This window comes from Kryptolebias marmoratus, linkage group LG9 (assembly GCF_001649575.2).
Source record: "Kryptolebias marmoratus isolate JLee-2015 linkage group LG9, ASM164957v2, whole genome shotgun sequence".
NCBI lineage: Eukaryota > Metazoa > Chordata > Actinopteri > Cyprinodontiformes > Rivulidae > Kryptolebias > Kryptolebias marmoratus.
This window is the reverse complement of record NC_051438.1, coordinates 20,842,754-20,862,734: the sequence shown is the minus strand read 5'-3', so window position 1 is coordinate 20,862,734 and position 19,981 is coordinate 20,842,754. Positions and strand designations below refer to the sequence as shown.

The window sequence follows — 19,981 nt, the reverse complement described above, 5'->3', positions numbered from 1 at the left end:
TTTTCTCCTGTGTTTACTTGAGAGCTACAACCTTGCACAGGACTCACTTTTAGAGTTACAGTGAAGACGAGGACAGTGAATACAATTGTTCCATATGACCAGTTCCCAAAAACCTGGATTCACAAACAACAAATAAGACAGAGTAAGCAGGCAGCGTGGACTCTTGTAATCTCACACCAATTTAGAAAGTGAGTGAACTCAGACCTGGCCATTGTCCTGCAAGGCTGGGTTACCGAACAAAAATCGAACACCAAAGAAGAAGACCAAGCCATGGAAGACTCCAAGTAGGGTCCAGTAGAGAAAAAGTTCCCACCGCAACATGGCGTTCTTTGCAACCTCACTAAAATTAAAAAAAATTTAAAATCAGAGTAATGCAAGAAAACATTTATGAAAGTCAGTATTTTAAGTTTCTTTGTTGATAATATTACTGATAAAAAAAAGGTGTAATATTTCAGCAAAATCTCTCATAATGTTACATTTTATATGCAAATATTTAAGACTTTCCAATATATGCTGTAAATTATTCTCAGGAAAAAAATCCCTTTAGTTAATATCAATAAATTTAGCAACTCTGCAGGAATTTAATGCATTTGTGCTGCATTTAACCACAATTATTTTGTCCTAAAAGCTTAAACTTAAGACTGATTATTCAGGGAACTGAGTCTTAAAAACCAAAATTCAACATTTGAAATTCTATTTTTTATAAATGCAGGCCCTTCTTGATGAAGTTAAATAAAGTGCTCTATAAGGTGGTAAAAAAATAAATTTACCTGTACAGGTTGGCGTTTTTTAGGAGAAACTCAATGCAAATGTGCTGCTCGAAAAGGCTGTAAGCCAGGATGGGCATAGAGGTGAAGCAGATGTTGTACATCGTCAGATAGGCTGCATCATACAGAGGCTGAGAGGGGTGGGAGCAGGAGGAGGGGGTGAAGGTACGGGTGGTAGGATGGAGGAGGGATGGGGCAACCAGGGATTAATATTATGGAGAGGACTAAACTCACACACACCAGCAGAACTTCAGCACAAAAAGTTGTACACATCTTTCATGAACTTATGAAAGATCTATGTCAGGCGACATAAAACAGAATTTAAAAACACAATTTAAAATTCAGGAGAAACCACACCATAAAATATAGCATAGCTTCCACACATAAAATTGTATCTATTTTACTAAATAATGCTTAAATCTGTTATATGTTACTTAGTCCTTTTTTTATAACAGTACATACATGTAACCAAGATGGCATCATATTCATGTGCATCAAATTATAAATTATGGTGGAAGAACCACACAGGTCTGCCTTATTTCAACATAGCTCAAACATCCAAGGACCAGAGAGGGAAGGGCAATTTGAAGGGAAAGATTGAGGTATCCTGGAGGATACGGGGCTATGAATTAAAGAGATATTACTTTTATCAAATGTTCAGGATATTTCTCAGCTTTAACGTGATTTGGGACATACTCACTTGTTGGGAGTAGCCACAGAAGAACTGGTACAAAAACTGGGGTAAGATGAAGCAAAGATTCTGTGGGAAATGCAGAAAGAAAAGGTACAATAATTTAATCTGTTAAATTACTCTGTTCATTAATTAGAAAACATTTTGTTGACACTCCAAACAAGTTTTGAGTCATAAAAAAAAAGGAAGCATATGTTCCTCCTACCTTGTAAAAGAAATACTGCACCAGATGTGCAATGCGAACGTAGTAAAGATGCCCATGAGCCAACAGAAGTTTCTTGAGATGCTTGAGTTTGGGGATAGCATAATCACTGTTTCTCACTGCCTGCCGACCCTCCTTACCCTTGATGCCTGAAACATAAGAACAGTAAGGGGAAAAATGATGTCACAATATCTTCACTAAAAGGTTACAATTATCTATATTATATTTTAAGCAAGTCAACTCTTACCAATGCCAACATGAGCCTCCAAAATCATACTGACATCATTGGCTCCGTCTCCAATGGAAAGTGTGATTGGGCTGCCTTTACAGTTTTTCACCATTTTAACAATCTAAAAACAGAGTAAAACACATGTAACTAGGTGTTCATTGTAAAGGTGATAAATCTCATAAAAAAGAAAAGGTTTCCACATTTAAACTGATTCTGACCTGTGCCTTTTGCAGCGGAGCCATGCGGCAGCAGAGCACAGCTGTGCAGTTTTGACAAATCTGCAGGAACAGATTTTTGTAGAGATTGGAGTTGGATTCAGAGGATGAGCTGAGCACTATGGATAAAGAAGGTCCATCGATGATAAACCCATAATCTTGCTTGCCAAAAAAACGGCCCCTATGACACAGAGGAGAAATTAGAGATTAAGGCTCACAAAGATTCAGATTGCCCTAACTATGGCCAAAACTTTAAAATTCAGTTAAAGAAATGATCCTAGCACAAGACTTTGTAATTCAAGGTGCCAACCTGCTGCCGCCGGCTTTCACCGGTGGCGCATCCTGAACAGCTTTCTTATGATACTCGGACAAAAGTTCATGCAGGCGATCTTCACGTTTTCTCCCTCCATCCTCCAGAGTGCGCACAGTTAGCTCCAACAGCTCTGTTCTCTTCTGAAACAATCCACAAGCGTAGCAGGTGGACTTTGCTGTCTCCATTTTGTCCCCAGTTAGGACCCAAACCTTCATACCTGCTCCCTGCAGAGCTTCCATAGTCTCTGCTGCCTCCTCTTGAAGGCTTTGGAGCAGAATAAATGAAGATTAAAAGAAAGAAACAAGACATGAAAAAGATCTCACCCCAATAAGTATAAAAAAAATTTAAAAAAATTAAAAATAAACACAACCACTAGATGGCAGTGTGAACTTACATTAAAAAAAAAAGCTCTGAAAAGAGAATCTGCATTATATCAAGCTACTAAAAATAAACAAATGAGACAGGATACTATACTGAAAATGATAGTTTCCAAGTAGAATGTTACAAAAGTCACTAAGCATAGAAAATCTGAATAAAAACATCAGTAGAAGAAATTAGAAAATGCAAGACAACAAAAAAGCACTTAGAAAACACTACAGGTAACCACTTCAGTATTGTAAAAATAAACTTAATTGTTTTTTGTGGGCATCGGCAAAGTTCTAACAACTTTCAATTTAAGAAGTGTACAAAAAGTCAATGAAGACATAAAAATCAGACGCTGTATAATTTCAGCATGTTGATTCAGCACTCACCGATCTTCCACTGCAGTGGCTCCTAGTAGATTCATTCCAGTCTCCACCTGGTTGTAAACAGCCATAAGTTTCTCCTCTCTGTCCTGCAGAGCCAGTCTCGCTTCTCTCAGTCCTTCGTCTGCCTGGGCATACTCCTCTTCACTGAGATGTTTGTAGGCCACACACAGTGTCCTATAACCGTCCTGAACAGTGAAATAATAACAGTTACAACAACAAAAAAACTACATTATTCTTCACAGCTGATTGAAAAGTGAGAATATCACATTATTTGCACCCACTGTCGCATTGCGCTCGACATGCATTCGTATCCTCTCCACCTCCTCCTGTCTGACTCGAGGGAAGATGGAGGAGTCTGCTCCCTTACAGAAAAGCAATGTGTCACCTGGACACAAAAAATACACAATCATGTAGAAAACAGCCCTGTAAAAGCAAAGAACAAATCAAGAATTGGTGTAATAAACCTGACACTTGTCTCAAGCTCACCTGATCTGGATCTGACGATCACACTCATTCGCCTTCTCACTGGGTCAAAGTTCAACACGTGAAGCAGTTCATACCTTTGGGAGATACAAAAAGGTCAAATTTAGAAAAAAATAAATAAAGAATATTGATTGTCCCAATAAAAATGTTTCAAATGTGTTAATTGCAGACTTACATTTCAACATCTTTATTCCTGTTAAGAATTTTCATGGTTTTGCTTTCGAGACCCAGAAATGTGAAGCCATACCTGCAGATGGAGACAAATCACTGCAGATGTGCAATTTACCAACCCTTCTGCTTAATAAAACAATGTCAGAAAAATATTTAGCCTGGAAAAAACAACTTTAAAATGCAATTCTTTTATAATATCATTCTATTATAACTGAGTCAGTACCAGCGCTTCTCTTTACCTCATGGCACCCTTGACCAGTGCAATCTCATCAGGTGAGGAAGCTATGAAGCCTCTCTCTTCCTGCGGTGGTTGGAGCGCTTCGTCTTCTACAGGTAAACCATCCACCTGGTCTATACAATCTTCCCCTTGGCTCCGAGCCTGCTCTGTAGACTCCTTCACCTGAACAGTGTGGCAGAGACACAGGGCACGCAGAAACAGCTCCTCCCTCTCCTAATAACAAAACACAAACACGGCTTAATACATTAAATGGTGTTCAAAGTTAACTGATTTCATAAATACTGCAGTGCAACGGCCTATAAAGCTTTATGTGGCGTTTATGTCAATGCCCCTCCTCCTTTATGTTAACTGCATATGTTAATATGTCAAGGAGACTACACATGGGTCACATATGAAGGGTCTTTCCAAGCAATGAGCTATGTAATGGCCATATGTTAATGCTTGTGTGACTTTTAACAACAGATGGTGGGACAACACAACACCCACCCTGCCAGCTTTCTGCTGTAGTTTGTTCACTGGTCCATCTGTGACACAAAACCCGTCCAACTCAGAGCATGCGCCCCGATGTTTGTACTGGAAGCCGTCGATGCAGCACTCAATGAACTCCATGTTATTCTGGGTGAGTGTGCCCGTCTTGTCTGTGAAGATATACTCCACCTGCAGGACATTTAATTTGGGAAAAAAAATGAAAACAAAACACAAAGACTCTTCTCAGCTCCTAAAGGTTCAGATTCTCATGTGACAGCTAATGACGACAAAAACAGGTAATTAATTCCAGAGAATATCACCTTGTTTTTATCAGTTTAATGAGGCATAAAGTTAAAGCAATCACCTGCCAAACTACGTGTGACGCCTTTAAAGTGTCACTGCATAAGCTAGAATTACCATCAAATAAACATAATAAAAATAAATTTAAGGCAAAATCAGGACAGCAGTACATATCTCACTTCATGCAAGTTAGATTTCTTTTTAAAATTTTGCAGTTCCTGACCTGTCCCAACTCTTCGTTCAGGTCTGACGTGTTGACCAGTGCACCCTCCTGAATTTCAGGGTCAAAGAAATCTTTGTCCCAAGTGATGAAAAAGGATCCCAAAAACTTTTGCATCTCAACTGTGACATACATGGACACCGGAATGATGAAGTTGAAAAGGACCATGAAGGACAGGAAGTCTGTGAACATTTTTAAGTACTGTTAAGGAAAAAAAAAAGGAGAGAAAAACACAATTAAACAAAAGCAGTCAAAGATTTTAAACTTTTTAAATTTCAAAATCTAGCCAGAGGGCTCTCAAATGCTGAGAAATGGTCCATAACTAGGCTGTTAAACACATCAATTAGAGGCTGTAAATTACCCTTAGACAAAAGATTGTACAACAGAAACAGTTTGCACAAATGGCTCGAATCTTTCAGAGCAAAACTTGGAAAAGCTGGACCAATTTTAAACTTGCATTTTTTGGTTAGTAGCTGAGATCTACATGAATAGCAAACAAGAAAAGGGAAGGGGTTGGAACAGCTCATAAAGATGATCTAATATTGCGGGCAGTGAGATGCATGGCTTCCGCTGCTGCTTGATAACTAATATTATTTGATTAGGAGCCAGACCTTGTTAGATAATTTCTGTTTGGAGAGAAAGCAAATCATTCAAACACTACATCCTGCTGCATTTAACTTGCTCCAAACAAAGACAAAGGCAGTGAAATCTATTAACCAAAACAGTCTAGTCTTGGCAAAGCTGCACAATCAGGAAACCCATGTTTTGCCATTTTGTTGTGCTCAAAACTCCATGAAGTTATTACCTGAAAAAGATTCTTAGCAAAGTATGATAAATAAACATTTTTTTATAATTAACTTGTTCAGTTTTATTAAAGCAATGGGAATTTGTAAATTAAAAAGTCTGTGCTTTAATTTTTTCCTCTACTGTTTATTGTGTAGTGTTATGGCCTACAGAGCTAAAAACTATATAAATTGAGTCATTTCAGATATTTTGATGCCAAACTGCATTTGGTACATATGATGAGAATATACTGAAATAATATTTTTAAAAGTCAGGAGCTACATTTCACTCAGTGGTTTTGCTTCCCCGCAACTCGGAAAGGAGAAGTCTGAAAAGAAAATGGACGGTATTGCTTCCTGCCTTGCTTTAGACATGTATTAACTTAAATGTAAGTTTACCAGATTTGTATCCTTCTCCTTCTGGGTTTTTTCGTTGTACCACGGCTCATCCTGTCCAGGTTTGTTCTGCCAAACGTATTTAAGTGTTGTGCACACAAGCGCCTTGCTCACCAGTATGCAAAGGTAAACCAGAAGGAAGGCATTTATAGACCTGAAAGTACAAGAGATAAAAGTAAGGACTAGAAAAACTACAACTTAAACTTATCTGCAGCTTTTGTGCTAAACATACTTCTCTACAACGGATCGTTTTTGAGATTTGCCCTGATAGTTAAGAGCCATTTTTGTCTCCATGCCAGTGTAAACTGCAACACCTTCAGGCAAAAACACGAGAAAAAGAAGAATCAGCATTTTCTTTTTCATAGAAAACCATTTTCAGTAAATTATGGCATTATCCCTTGACTCACCACATATCTTCTGAGTGTTCTTTAAAGTCGCTCCTTTCAGCAGCAGGTTTTCTGGGCCTAAAGACCTGCACAATCACATCAGTAAATCAAACGGGAGATGTACAATCCACACATCCCTCTATTCTCTAAATGGGAACCTGGCAGACAATCTGGCATCCACTCTAACATATACAGTGACAGTGAGGCTGCAGTCCAGCCTTACATCCCCCCAGTGATCTTGAGAAGGACACTGGCCATTTGTTTATACTGTCGTTACAAAGTAGTCAATGATAAATGCCAGTGGGAGTGCTTTGGAAGCAAAGGCTAAATCCCTGCCAATCTGTTTTTATTTTCATGCTTGTCTGCAATGAAAGATCAATGGCGTAGTGATTTGTTGGAGATGCAGAAGGAAACAAATGAGTGCTTAAGCAACTGTGTTTTGATGTTGCTCTCATTTACAGTGGGTTGAGACGGCTGATGAGAGCTCTCACCTCACTGTGGGCTCCTGGTCGTTTTTGTAGATATGCATACGACCATTAAACCTGAAACAGAACACACACTTTAACTGTAAAGATACACGTGACATCAGTTGTGCGTATTAGTGTTTGTTATTCAGTCTTACACAAGAGCAGATTTGAATTTGAGAAATCATAATCTATCTACTGAGCTCATTAGCACGAGAAAACTAAAAATAACTCAGTGACCCAAAATCTGTATTAACAAACTTGATGCAGATTATCTCTAACAGCATTCGTGGTAAGCTTTTCCGGTGGCATTGGGTCAGTCCAACAAACATGTAACACGGGCTTGTGGTGCAAACCTGTTGAGACCACATGTTGATTGCCTTACTTGTAAAGGTCAGGCTGAGGCTGTTCACACTCGATGGTGGCACTGAGAGATTGCAGGTCCCTCTCGATGTCTGGCACCGTGTAGTGTGTCTGAAAAAGTGGAAGAGGCGAAGAGAGGGAGAGCGCGTGACTGACTTTAAGCCAAGCTGCCATTTTAACTTCCTCTTCGGCTTCTCACGCAGCATGAGAAATTGCATTAGGAGGACAAAAATGCTGAGACGCTTTAACAAACTCGGAACACACACAAGACAAAAAACAGCACTTTTGAAAAACAAGAGAAGAGGAACATAGTGGATAGACAATTAAAGAGAATCACTATCTTTGCAAATGGTTCTAATTTCAACAAATCATTCTAATTGACTCTGTGGTAAATTTTGTATCATGTCACTGTTGGGCAAAAACCTTTTACAACTCCTGAAGTACAGAGCGCAGCACAACTTACTTTATGATTGGACTCTCCATCCAGACTTGCTGTTGTAACAAAGCATGTGCCATCATCTCGGCTAGACTGCAGCAGTATTAAATCACAGGGAAAGGTGTCATTTTCCGTTACTTCTACAATATCTCCAACCTAAAAAATAAAAATAAATACATAAACAGGTGAAGGTTTGGTTTGCTTTCTCACATACTTTAAATATAAAGACAAAAGAAAAACAGTCTTAACTGTAAAACATTAAGCACTAACAAGGCACAGGTTGGTAAAATAAGCCTTTTCCTTTCCAACAGTAGCAGCTACAAAGACAGAAAACAGCAGAGGAACCTGTGTCTTTTTTTTCACTTCTGGTCAATATTGACTTAGCTTTTTAGTTTGCTTTATAAAACAACTATTGCTTGCTGACGGTTTAGTTTATCTTTAGTTCATTTACAATTCAGTGATAAAAGGACTAATTCAATACTCTCTGAAAATATTTATTTTTGCATTTCATTTTATGGAAAGAACTGATATTTATAAAAAAGTCACTATTTTAGTCAAACAGCTTTATATTCAGAATTTGAAAACATCAACAAAATTTACTAATATATGATTTCTTCTGTCACTTCACACATAAAAAGCAATATTATCTATCAAACACATTCCAGCTTTCTTAAATATCATCTAACATTAAATTTCTAGAACAGAACCCTTTTGAAACCTTTTTTTAGACTAAGATTCAGTTTTGGTGGCTATTATTGAGTTATGACATTTTTTTAATGTTTTGATGGGTTTTGCTTTGTCAACAGATGTATTAGAATTAAATACTAATTTTACCTCTGTAATTTCTTTTTCAGCTGATGGAAATGTACATTTGTACATTGACTGTAAAGATAACTGCCATCTTTCCCTGACGAGCAGTCTGTGATTGTGGAAACTACCTTGCCGTCTTCAGGCAGCCATCTTCCGACATCATCTACTCACTTAATGCATGTTGGTGATTCATCCCTGAACATTACTGTCACCCAATCATCCAGTCAGACCACTGTGACCTTGTTTTATTTTGTTTAGCTGTTAAAGATGGTTTACTTTCGCCTTTCTAAATAGTTTTTCCATTTTGTCTTCCTTCAGCCAAATTCTTCCTGCTCACATTTTTTCCTATTTGGTCTTTTTTTTTTTATTTATGGCACATTTCTTATTTTCAGTGTACAATGCTTTAAGTTTTCTGTCTTGTCACTTTAATGTATTCTTTATTGGTTTAACAAGAGCCCTAAAAGAATCATCTGAAAATTATCACAAATTAAAGAGAATGGCATTAAAAAAGTAAATTTAGCAAAATACCCCAGCTGTATAAATTACCATATAACCATGTTTTACAGCTAATTGGTTCAGGAGACAGAGCAACTTTTGCTCTGAGCACACATACCAAGCAGGCAGCAGCTCTTCTCTGCTCATATTCCTTAAGGATTATTTATTCTAATGGACCCAAGTTAAGATGTGTGTACAAAAAGTTACCTTGATTTTCTCACTCTCCTTCGAGGTCTCCTCGCCATTCTCTAACACTTTCACTGTGGACTTATTCACTTCACGGTCAGCCTTGTGACGTAGCCAGTCTTCATATCCCTACGGCAATGTATCAAAATCAGAACTGCATCATTTGCTTAGTACAACAGAAAGTGACAGCTTTTACTTTAGCATTACTTCCCATGGGCCACTGACAGCTGTGACCATGACACCAGCTCAAAGTGAGACACAGCGGTGTTGGTGCTCAAACTAAAAGGTAAGGCGTGAAATGTTTTTGGTTTCTAAAGAGAAGGAGCATGTCAGAAGAACAAGAGTCTGTGAGCAGACTGATTCTTAATGACTGTCCAGAAGCGCATTTTAACAATGTAACATTAAAAAAAATACTAAGTCAGCCTAAAAAAATGTCTGGGCAGCAGCTGTATAAAAATCTAGTATAAGCTTCTAAAGTACTTTGAGATAGTAATGGAAATGAAGGAGACTGTGCAGAGATGTGGTGAACAGAGTGAGGTAGTACAATGTGTGCCAAGGCTGAAATTGAGCCAGAAAGTAGGATTACAGGTAAAGGCATTCGGAGGAGAAAGTCTGGTTGGGTAATGTAGAGAAATGGATCCAGGGAGATGATGCAGAGAGACACTGGTATCAGGCTAACCTCCTTGGTGTACTGCTTCAAAACCTCATGTTATCTATGGTTTCCTTAGATTTTTACAAGGAAGTCCACCTGCTATTGTTCATTTCAAAGTCCCAGCAGTAGTCCAACTAAGAAGCCAATGTGAAAACAATGCATCTAAAGCTGGGACATTGAAACAACAGAGTCAAAGAAACTGAAATTTCCCTTTGATAATTTGTATCTCTGTAATAGACTTGCTCTCTTGTTCTCTCTCTATTTGCTCACACACCCCTAGGGCCCATTTCATCTTCACCCCAATCAGAACTCACCAGCAGAGCACATTAATGCAAAACCCAAGAGAGCATTAGTCAAGTACTTTATACAAAAAACACAGCGAGAGAGTTATAAAGGCTGTGGGACCTAATGTGTTATATGGAAAGGGAGGGAGGATGTAATGCAATAAAGGCTATGAGGAAATGAGGACAGGGCTATAGAAGTCCCAATAACATTTCTGTTATTGGCACTAATCTGCCTTATTAGGCAGAGTCTTACCTGTTTAATAGCAGTTACTGTGATCACAAAAAATAAAGGTAGGCCACTGGTGACTGGGCTGGTGGGGGTGTCCACTATCACCTAGATGAGGAAAAAAAGCATTTAAACTGACAGAAATGTAATGTTAACACATATGACCTTTAAACGTAAAAACACTTAACTCCTTGTAACAACAAGTTTGTTTGAGAATACTCTGGCTGCAGCAGGATCATTGTGCGTTAATGGTTTAAAAGACGGGGCTAGCCCTCTAAATGCTAAATCCATTCCTCTAAGGCACTTATACCATTTAATATATTTGCTCATCAGAAAAATAACATAAGGGAGACTTTTACAATTTGAAGCGAGGCAAAGGAGGTTCTGGGCCAAAGAACTTTTAATCAAAAGAGCCAGAGACAAAGTGCTTAATCCACAGGCATGCCAATACTTTTCAATCTTTGCCAAGGCATAGTAGAAGGCCAGCAGGAAACGTTGTAAAATTCACCTTACTTCTATGAGCCGTGTGCAAGGCGCAATTAGGCGCAATATGTGTACACACGTGTGTTGGCAACCCTATCTTTAAAGCAGGTAATCAAATAACTCCAAGCAACCAGTACAAGAGCAAGACCTGAAAAGCCCCTTAACAGACAAATGTCTTATGTGCTCATGTGTCATCATGAACCATTTAATGGATTTACCCAGGCATTTCTGATCCTGCAGAATGCAAATTGGACCTCCTCAGCAGGTCTGATTATCACAGCACACAGACACAGTATATGCAGCTCATTGATATTCTGACCAGCAGCACTACAACCTGTCAGATAGACATCAGCTCATCTAAGGGTAGGAGGTGTATTTTCATGCAGTCTCCTGTGTTTTCCTGAGAATTAAAAAAGGCTCCGCGGAATCTTTATACAGACTCAAACACCTGCTTTCTTGTCAACACACAGAGGAGGTACAAGGTCATTGATAACAAATAAATTAAATAAAAATCAATTACTAAGACTACAACACAGAGAAGATGTCATCATATCTATACATGAGACGACTAGTGGGAGAGGCAAAAGTAATAAAACCTGTTTAAAAATCCAGATATGAGAATACTCAAAACTTCTAAACAACAATGTGCATATATACTTGTGTTAAACTTTCTTTAGATCTTGAACGTTACAATAAGCTATGTGAGAATTGAACTGAGAAGAGTGTGGTTTACCCTAATCATGTGTACCAATTCCCAAAACCAAAGTTTCAAATCAGAAGTCTTCCTTAAATATTACTGCGCTCACCACTGAAAGAACACGATGAAGCGCTTAACTTTTAAATATTAAGCTGATTTTTCACATTTCTTGTTAGCTTAACTAAATGTATCAGAAAACCAGCAACTACAGAAAACAGTACGAAGAGAAAGTTTAACTTGCAAACCCAGCACAAGTAGACACCAAAGAACAGTAAATTCTTTACACTGCAAAGTCTCAGCCTAAGTATTATTATGTTTTAGCTTTGACAAGTGCACAATAGATGACTAAAAAAAGAAACAATGGCCTGTGTTATCTTTTTTGGCATCTGATTATCGACATTGATTCTAAGAGGGCCCTTTTATCTCACACTACAATACGGTCTGAATTTAGACTTGACAAGATTCACAGGCACAACAGCATCAGTGACACTTTCATTGTTGGAACAGGATCAGAGTTGTAACTGGCCTTAACGCATCAATTGTCTTGCTACTAGGTGCCAGTTTTGTTTAATGTGTGCTGTAGCGTTAAGTAGTCTGGGAGATGTGACACTGACTGCCCTGCCTTACAGACCGTGACCTTACAGAAGTGGTGCCAACATCAAAAACACCAAGTTTAAAGCGTTTAATTAACAATTAAATACAAGTCTTTATTGCAGCCACATTTTTACTTTTTGCCGTACTGATCTTTTGGGGTTCTTAACAGCTCTTTAATTTAAAAAAAATGCTCTTCTAATAAATGCTGTCTCAGATCAACTGTGGATTTTGCACAGGACAAGTATTAAATGATGCAACCAAAATGTCCCTGTTATGTCACTTTGCAGAGTTAAAAAACATCCTGATATGTTTAATTTTTTTTAAGTAGCTTTGTCTGGAGTTGCTATGAGCAGTCAGTATCTTAACTGCAGTTACAACAGTCAGGGTGATCGCAGTTTGGAGAATCGGGGAGGACTTTTCATGGGGAAGTCAAGCTAACAGCGACGCAAAGAAGGGCAAGTGCAGATTTACACAAACTAAACAAACCAAACTTAAAATGTTCCTAGCAGTTTAAGATAAAAGTATATTAATCTCTTTACTATTGTAATTTCTCCCCAATTCTCCAAACCTTGATCAGTCTGACCTCTGTCTAGTACTGCAGGTAAGATAATGGCTAGTCATAACTACTGAGTTGTGCCAGTAATTTAGTCCGTGGGGCAGTAGTGTCAATCAGGAAATTATCAAATCAGAGGAGACATGAGATTTGTTTTTATTCATCCAGTTTTCATATAAATGAACTCGTTTTCTTCATCCACAATAATATGAGAAGTGTTCATGTCTGTGTAAATCTACAATTTAGGTCAGTCATTGCATTCGTGAGATGTTTATTTGAATATAAACTGAACAAATGAGGTTTGATTACAAGTGGTCAGCTACTTCTTAAAGCTGACCTGAGGTCTGCTGTGAACTCACGAGAGGCTGGCATCATGATTTACTATGCTGTAGCAGTAAACTCATAAGGAAACTAAAGCCTAAAGAAATCTTTTAGGTCATGTGTTATTCCAAACAACACACAATCCTTCCAGACCTCAGGTTTCACAGATCATCTGCTGAGTTCTCAACTGAAATTTATAAATAACCAAATACCTTTCATTAACTGCACCAAACAATCCCAAATAAATAAATAAATAAACAAATATTCTGCAATGTGAGTGAAAGGTGTGCTGCTGCTTCCGATATGCTGGGGGTATATCAGAGCAGCAGAGCAGAGCAGCACTTCATCTGAGTCGGGAAGTGTGTCAGGGTGAGCGACAGACAGCACGTCTCCGGGGTCTCTGTGCAGCGTTGTGGGTCCTGATGTCCCTCCCACACCAACACTCCCACCCCATCACCCGCTCTCTTGGTCTCATTTTCAATCTCTCACTCTCTTGCAGTACTCTATTCCCACTCAATCACATTCAGGCAAAGACATACAGGGGCTATTTATAGGAGAGTGGTGCTTTTTTATCCGCCTGTGTCTATTTGTGTCGCTCAGAAGTACAGAGGGCTCCCTGGCTGCTGACGTCAGTAGTGCAGCGCTGCAGAGGGATGAAGGCTAAGTACGATACGAACCAAGAAAAAAAAAAGACGACAGCAATGAGACCAAATAAAATGAGACAATAGGAGGATGGATTAAAGTCGAAGGATGGATGGCATCATTGGTGGACTGTTTGCATAAAGCCTCCCAGTGGGTACAAAAAGGTTTATTTCTGTCTGTTAAAGGCGAACACTTCAACAACTGCACAATCTAAGTACCTGTTCTCAATGTGGAAAAAAAATGAGTGGTTAGGATGAGGAGCCCCTGCAGAGAGGCTGGATTAATGGAGAGATGCCAATCACACTGCAGCATCAGTAAACACCATCAAGAGACCGGGGACACCCACTGACTCAATAACAGACATGCATGTTTTCACACACACACTGAAAACAGTGCACACTGACAATTTTTGTGCAACATGCAGCAGTAGGCAGTTTCAGTGAGTGATGAAAACAGCTGTTGGTTTTTACTCTCTTATCAAAGCACGCCTTTAGCTGACTATAATTTTAAGAATAACTCTAACTTTAACATTTTGTCAGTTTTATACATATTGGCTCAGGGCAATAAAGTAGGAAACCTGACAAACTAAAAAGTGAAACGAGAAGATGTTTCAACTGAAAACAAAGGGTAGGTAAACACTCCAATCACTCACTTGTTTGCTTGAAAATAAAGAAAACTGTGGAGCACAGACTTTGCTCAGTTGGCTATGATACTGGGCTACAGTGAACCGTCAGTGCTTTAGCTTGTTTAGCCAGTATGAAACCAGAGAAAGAGGATCCATCCCCCTTCGCAGATCCTACACCTGCACCTGTTTACACATGAGAGCTTTTTGCTGCAAGAGCCAAGGCTAAAAGGAGGGGGAAATTTCCACTTTCATGGGTCAAAAAAGGCACAAAGATACAAAAAAGGTGACACAATAGCAAATGTGAACCCAAATCCTCTCTTTACTTTTGTTCCCAAAGAGGAGTTCCCACTCTGAGAGGAAAAGTACAGAAAAAAAGTGTATGTTCAGTCAGCAATCTTGGTCAACTCAGTTTACACTTCCACAGATAGTGTAGTACACACCAGACAAGTAGACAATGACAAACATGCAAAAAACTGAGAACAACAAACTGAAAGCATATATTAGGTTTAAAAATGGGAAGAGAAATGCATTTAAAATTTTTAATTTCCTAAATACATATTGATCATTTGAATGAGGAAGCATATTAGTGGGTAAACACGGAACATAGTATATCATTATAATACAATCAGCTGCTTATTATCATGGTTCTAACTACTCAAAAAATCCTATTTGAATGGAATGAAATGTACCAATTCTTGTGCAATGGCTAGACTGATCACTGTTTGCTTGAAAATTCCAGAAAGCGTAAGAAGATAATCAGATTATAAGATATTAATCTGGCACAAGTTATCATATAGAACAGTTCATTACTTTTTTCCTTTCTTTTCTTTTCATTGCTTTGTTTATGTCCGTTGATCTGGAGTGTTGTTCTCTTTCTGTAACATTTGTTATTGTTGTTGTTTACTTAAATGCTATGTAAAATACCAGAAATGTTTAATGTTAAGGAACTAGTAAGGAAAAAAACACATCCGTATTGCAAAATCCTTACAGTAAGCTGCAGCAAAGTTTCAAAGAAATAGTTCCTACATCCTGCTTGAGTGTCACACCTTCCCTATGCAAATAAACATTCTTTCTCAGTTAGGTAATGCAGGTAGATAGTGTATTCTTTGGCACACTGACCAACTCAGACCGATCAACTGCAAGGTTACATCTGCTTCACAGTGTTGAAAAAAACACAAAAGAAAACAAAAAGTGTTGGACATTCATACGAAGGACTTTAAAACACAACATGACCACAGACAACTACAAGGTCACTGATAAGCAAGATTATCTCTGTTTTGGTTGACTGACAAAGCTTGCTGTTACCTGCACCAGGAAGATGATGAGGAAGTAGAAATTGGCAATTCTTCTAAACTGTTCAAACAGGTTCTTTGGTAGAAAGTTCCAGACTGTATACTGTGAAGCAAAAAGAGAATAAAAACAAGGATAAGAGCCAGAGGAATAAAGTAAGTACTTTAGTTTGTTGCTGTAATTTTGATGTGTTTGGTTGCATAAATCAGACTCTGGCATGTTTTCAGACAAGTTTAGTTAAGTAAAAAAAAAAGCCTTTAAATGTGATGACAGACAATTAAATCATTTATATTTATAGATTCTTTCATATGGATACTGTGCCTGTGTCAGTAGAGGAAGAGGAAACAGGAAGACAGATTTAATAGCATAAAGCCTCTGTTCTTCGTGCTTTCTAGGGAGACAAACGCTGGGGGCAACAGATATCCCACTGATTTAGATGTGGAATTTATGTCCTTTATTTGGCTACTCTTCAATGCAGAGGCAATAAACTTATCAGGGTGTTTTTGCTCTTTTTTTAAGCAGCCGTGACTGCTGGTATCGTCGGCCGTGAAGAAACACCTTTATTTGCTTGAATTTTACTCTCAACAAAATTCTGCGAGTAGCTCTCTTCTGAACAACAATGTACCACAATGAAAGACAAATCCAAACACATGCCTACACATACAAACACTTGCACAGAAACCGCACGGAGGCACTGATTATGTATGGGAAACTCTGCTTGGGGAGTGTGTTGAAATGCAGTGGCAGCAGAATGGCCCATCTCATTTTGCTAGAGAGAAAAGGGTGTAAAAGTAATGAGAAAAANAGGGGTGGGTTGGAGGGGGGGCTGAGTGTGATGGTGCAGAAGCAGCAAAAGCAAGGGAGGAAAGTCGTATATTGGTCACTGCAGTGCAAAACCAAAAAGATGATGGAGAGCAGAGGCAGTGGGGAGCATAAACACTACAGCTGGGGTAATTAAGGACTGTTTACCCTGACAAACTGTCAGGAGCCAATTGATTGGCCCCTGTATACTGAGACCCTCTGCACCACTATAAATCCCATGGCCATCTCTCTTACACTACTTCTTCCTCATCATCACTTTCACCTATGATACCCATAAGCCAGCCGGCAGAACCTGTCTGAGCTTGCTGTTCACACGGGATGGATGGGCAAAGCTTAGCTGGGGGGCAGTCTATCAAAGCCCAAGGGAAAAGAGCAAATCGCCCACCCTTCCAGTTCATTAATAGCAAACATGTATTTCACTGCCACTCAGTGCTCCCCTGACAGACAAATGATCGCCTTCGGTTGGGAGCTCAGACGAGCACGGGGAGAGGAAGAAAGAGCAGGAAGAAAAACATGGGACTGCTCAGGACTGTTCAAGAGCTTGTTTTGCATTCAAAGTGTTATTTAAAAACAAAAATGTCTGAGGGAAGGTGACGCTAAATCCACAGACAAGAAGAGTGGCAAATATGAGTTTCATATACAGCCAGAAGAAGACCAAGAGTATTTAAGATCTGATAGACTCTTGGGAATTACAAGTGTTTTTGGTGATCTAATCACAAGTAGACGTTACATTCAGTACTTTTAACAAGTCACCACATGTGTCTTGCAATGACTGCTTACAACATATTCACATATTTGCACTACATATCTAAATAAAATGTGCTTGGCATCTATTTTTAAAGGCAGAAGATGTGTTTTTAACTAGCAGCAGGTAGCAATGCCCTTTTTTGTTTAGAGTTAATCAAAGAACGTTAGCTCATAATCAGTCCTGCGGTGTAGCCTAAACAAAGCAAGCCTCTTCTAAATGTGGTTTTAAAGTAATTTTAAACCACAGCCCCCTGTGGTTAAAACATCTTGCGAAATTGTACACTCTTAGTCATCACTAAGAACTAGATCACCCAGGGTACATATTATTATTTGTGAGTTATAGTGTGCTTCTTACCTTAGATGACACAATCCTGTTGTCACAGAACTTGGGTGGGATGAAAGCCTCATTGACAGGAAAAGACTGATGGCCAATGTAGATTGTCCTGTTGTCCACTCGTCTCTCATCACCACCGAGCTACAGGAGGAGAAGGGATTGGATGGGAGCAAAGACAAACAGGAAAAAGAAATTAGAGGACATGTTTATCATTTATTTAAGAGTTTAGATAACAAATCTTCATTTTGAAATCTATGAACACAATAATTATCTGACTCGAAGACATGGGGATGGTGGATTGAGGGGGTGTAAAAGGCTTTGTGAAGGCAGTTGAAGCCTTAATTACATATTGTGAATTAGGATTTTCTTTTGTAGAAAAGAAAATTGCAAAATTTAAGAATCCTTCTACTAATAAACAGCCCTCGACTGAGAAACTATTACTACTGCATGAGCCAATAATTCAGCCAAGGGACAGGAAAAGTATGACATAGGTCAGTGGGCCAAATTGCTGTTTGCGTGGATGCTTTAACTTAATTTATTTCCTCACAGATGGTCATTTATCAATGTGACCAAACAATAAATGCAAGCAGTAGCAATGCTATGCTCAGATTTTTGGGTTGAGTTTCTTTGTCGTTTACACTTTGTGATGTGGGAATCATGCATAGATACACAACCCTAACAACTGAAAGAGCAAAGGCGTCAGGAACTACAGACAAATTGGGCTCTCCTCAAAATGAAGTGGCTATGCATTCCTTCTCCATAAAAGGCAAGTCGAGTGAATCGTAAAACAAGTGACAGAAGCTTTAGGAATTCATTGGCTTGAAATATCTACAATAGTTGCTTAGACAAATCCCAATTTTTTTGTAAGAAACAACAAACCAAAAGATCAATTCATCAAATTAGTTAAACTATTTAAATGAACTAAAACGATTGTAGAAATACGACTATAATGCAGACTATAAATAGAGTATTTTTATCTAAATATATTTCTTCTAATTGCCTACAATCACAGAAATACAGACTGGAATCTTGAACCTCAGATTTCTTGACAACTACTTAATAAATGATATTATGCACTTTCACAAGATGTGTCATCTTTACACTGAAAAGCTAAGAAAAAAGCCTTATTTCAAACGATGACTAAATAAGCAAATAATGATCACACTGGCTGCTCTGGAAAAGTGACAGAATCACTTTCAGCAAGATGAGCTTGTTCATGTTGCAAACAATGTCCTTCTGTCCTCCTGCGATAGTCGAAAACACGGTTCAAATGAGAATTTCAGACACATTTCAAAAAATGCAGTTATGTTCTCAGTTAAAGTACAAGTTGTTCTGTACAGGGATTACTGTGTTAGTAAATTATTAAGATTAACATGCTGTCAGGGAATCTGTTGTATCCAATTTGAAAACCAGCAGCATGTGGGTCGAGAGGACAAATTATCATGAACATCTGGTCCTGGACCAGTGCCAGGGAAGGTGTGAATTGTGGCCACCTGGACAGCAAACTGAACAAAGCCTGTTTTTATCAAGAGCTTGAATCGTAGCATATCCTCGAACACTTCGGAGAATGATTTATGCTGGACAATGACACAACAAATATGATTCCAGTTAGGAATCACACATTCTTAACACTGGCAAACAACACAAAATGGTAATTTCAAAACACTTCCCATCTTCTCTCTAGAGAAAGCTTCAGACGGGAGCCATCATGGTTACATAATGCTCCCTCATGTCTGAGCAGTCATGTTCACACCTCAGCATGGATGTCAACTTTACCATCCAACTAAGCATACTAACACTCCTTCAGCAGGACTTGGCTGCAAAAAAAGACAGAGGAAATAAATCAGGAGGATGGAAGAGTGTGAGAGAAAAGGAAATGCAACATAATCTGACAACTCAAGCATATTCAGCTTTTTTGTGTCAAATGTCAACCAGGTCTCAGAACTTGTAAACCAAAAACACATCTATGAACTACTCTTATTCAATACGATCAGATGAAGTGATTCCAAATTTTATCTTGTAGAAACAGTAGATCCCTGATCCCTTGAACAATTGATATGAGGGACTGGGAGAAATGTGCATTATGCAGAACTGTGTGGCCAAATCTCTAAACCTGAGCTAAGGAACAATCTGCAAACCAAATCAGCCAGTCAAAGTGTATGTAAAGCAATATGCTGGTGTAGATTCTCAGTCATCTAGGCCATGGTAAATTCAAAAAAAGTTAAAAAACAAAAACAACTGGACTTCTATTCTGTAGCTGAAGACGTTTCGCTTCTCATCCGAGGAGCTTTCTCAATTCAGAAATAGAGAGTGTGGAGTTGAGCTTTTAAAGCTGAGATGTGATGTA

The 19,981-nt window shown here is 38.6% G+C and overlaps 1 protein-coding gene across 5 annotated transcripts in view; it reads right to left on the bottom strand.

The window, feature by feature from the left end:
* Positions 1–19,981, bottom strand: part of atp11c (ATPase phospholipid transporting 11C) — a 41,535-nt gene that overhangs the window by 5,694 nt on the left and 15,860 nt on the right. For all 5 annotated transcript variants that reach the window (XR_005233576.1, XM_017408385.3, XM_017408386.3 and 2 more), the window contains exons 2-26: positions 17,656–17,775; positions 15,747–15,836; positions 10,554–10,634; positions 9,386–9,493; positions 7,901–8,029; positions 7,460–7,548; positions 7,102–7,152; positions 6,632–6,696; positions 6,457–6,538; positions 6,228–6,378; positions 5,050–5,247; positions 4,545–4,715; positions 4,060–4,271; positions 3,825–3,896; positions 3,653–3,726; positions 3,448–3,551; positions 3,170–3,351; positions 2,415–2,681; positions 2,108–2,285; positions 1,908–2,010; positions 1,664–1,809; positions 1,468–1,527; positions 771–898; positions 205–340; positions 48–113 (exon numbers count right to left, since the gene is read on the bottom strand). Coding sequence is in view for 4 of the 5 variants with exons in the window: in XM_017408385.3 (XP_017263874.1) it covers positions 48–113; positions 205–340; positions 771–898; positions 1,468–1,527; positions 1,664–1,809; positions 1,908–2,010; positions 2,108–2,285; positions 2,415–2,681; positions 3,170–3,351; positions 3,448–3,551; positions 3,653–3,726; positions 3,825–3,896; positions 4,060–4,271; positions 4,545–4,715; positions 5,050–5,247; positions 6,228–6,378; positions 6,457–6,538; positions 6,632–6,696; positions 7,102–7,152; positions 7,460–7,548; positions 7,901–8,029; positions 9,386–9,493; positions 10,554–10,634; positions 15,747–15,836; positions 17,656–17,775 (3,063 nt within the window). In the remaining variant the exon portion in view is untranslated. The remainder of the gene's footprint in view (positions 1–47; positions 114–204; positions 341–770; positions 899–1,467; positions 1,528–1,663; positions 1,810–1,907; positions 2,011–2,107; positions 2,286–2,414; positions 2,682–3,169; positions 3,352–3,447; positions 3,552–3,652; positions 3,727–3,824; positions 3,897–4,059; positions 4,272–4,544; positions 4,716–5,049; positions 5,248–6,227; positions 6,379–6,456; positions 6,539–6,631; positions 6,697–7,101; positions 7,153–7,459; positions 7,549–7,900; positions 8,030–9,385; positions 9,494–10,553; positions 10,635–15,746; positions 15,837–17,655; positions 17,776–19,981) is intronic.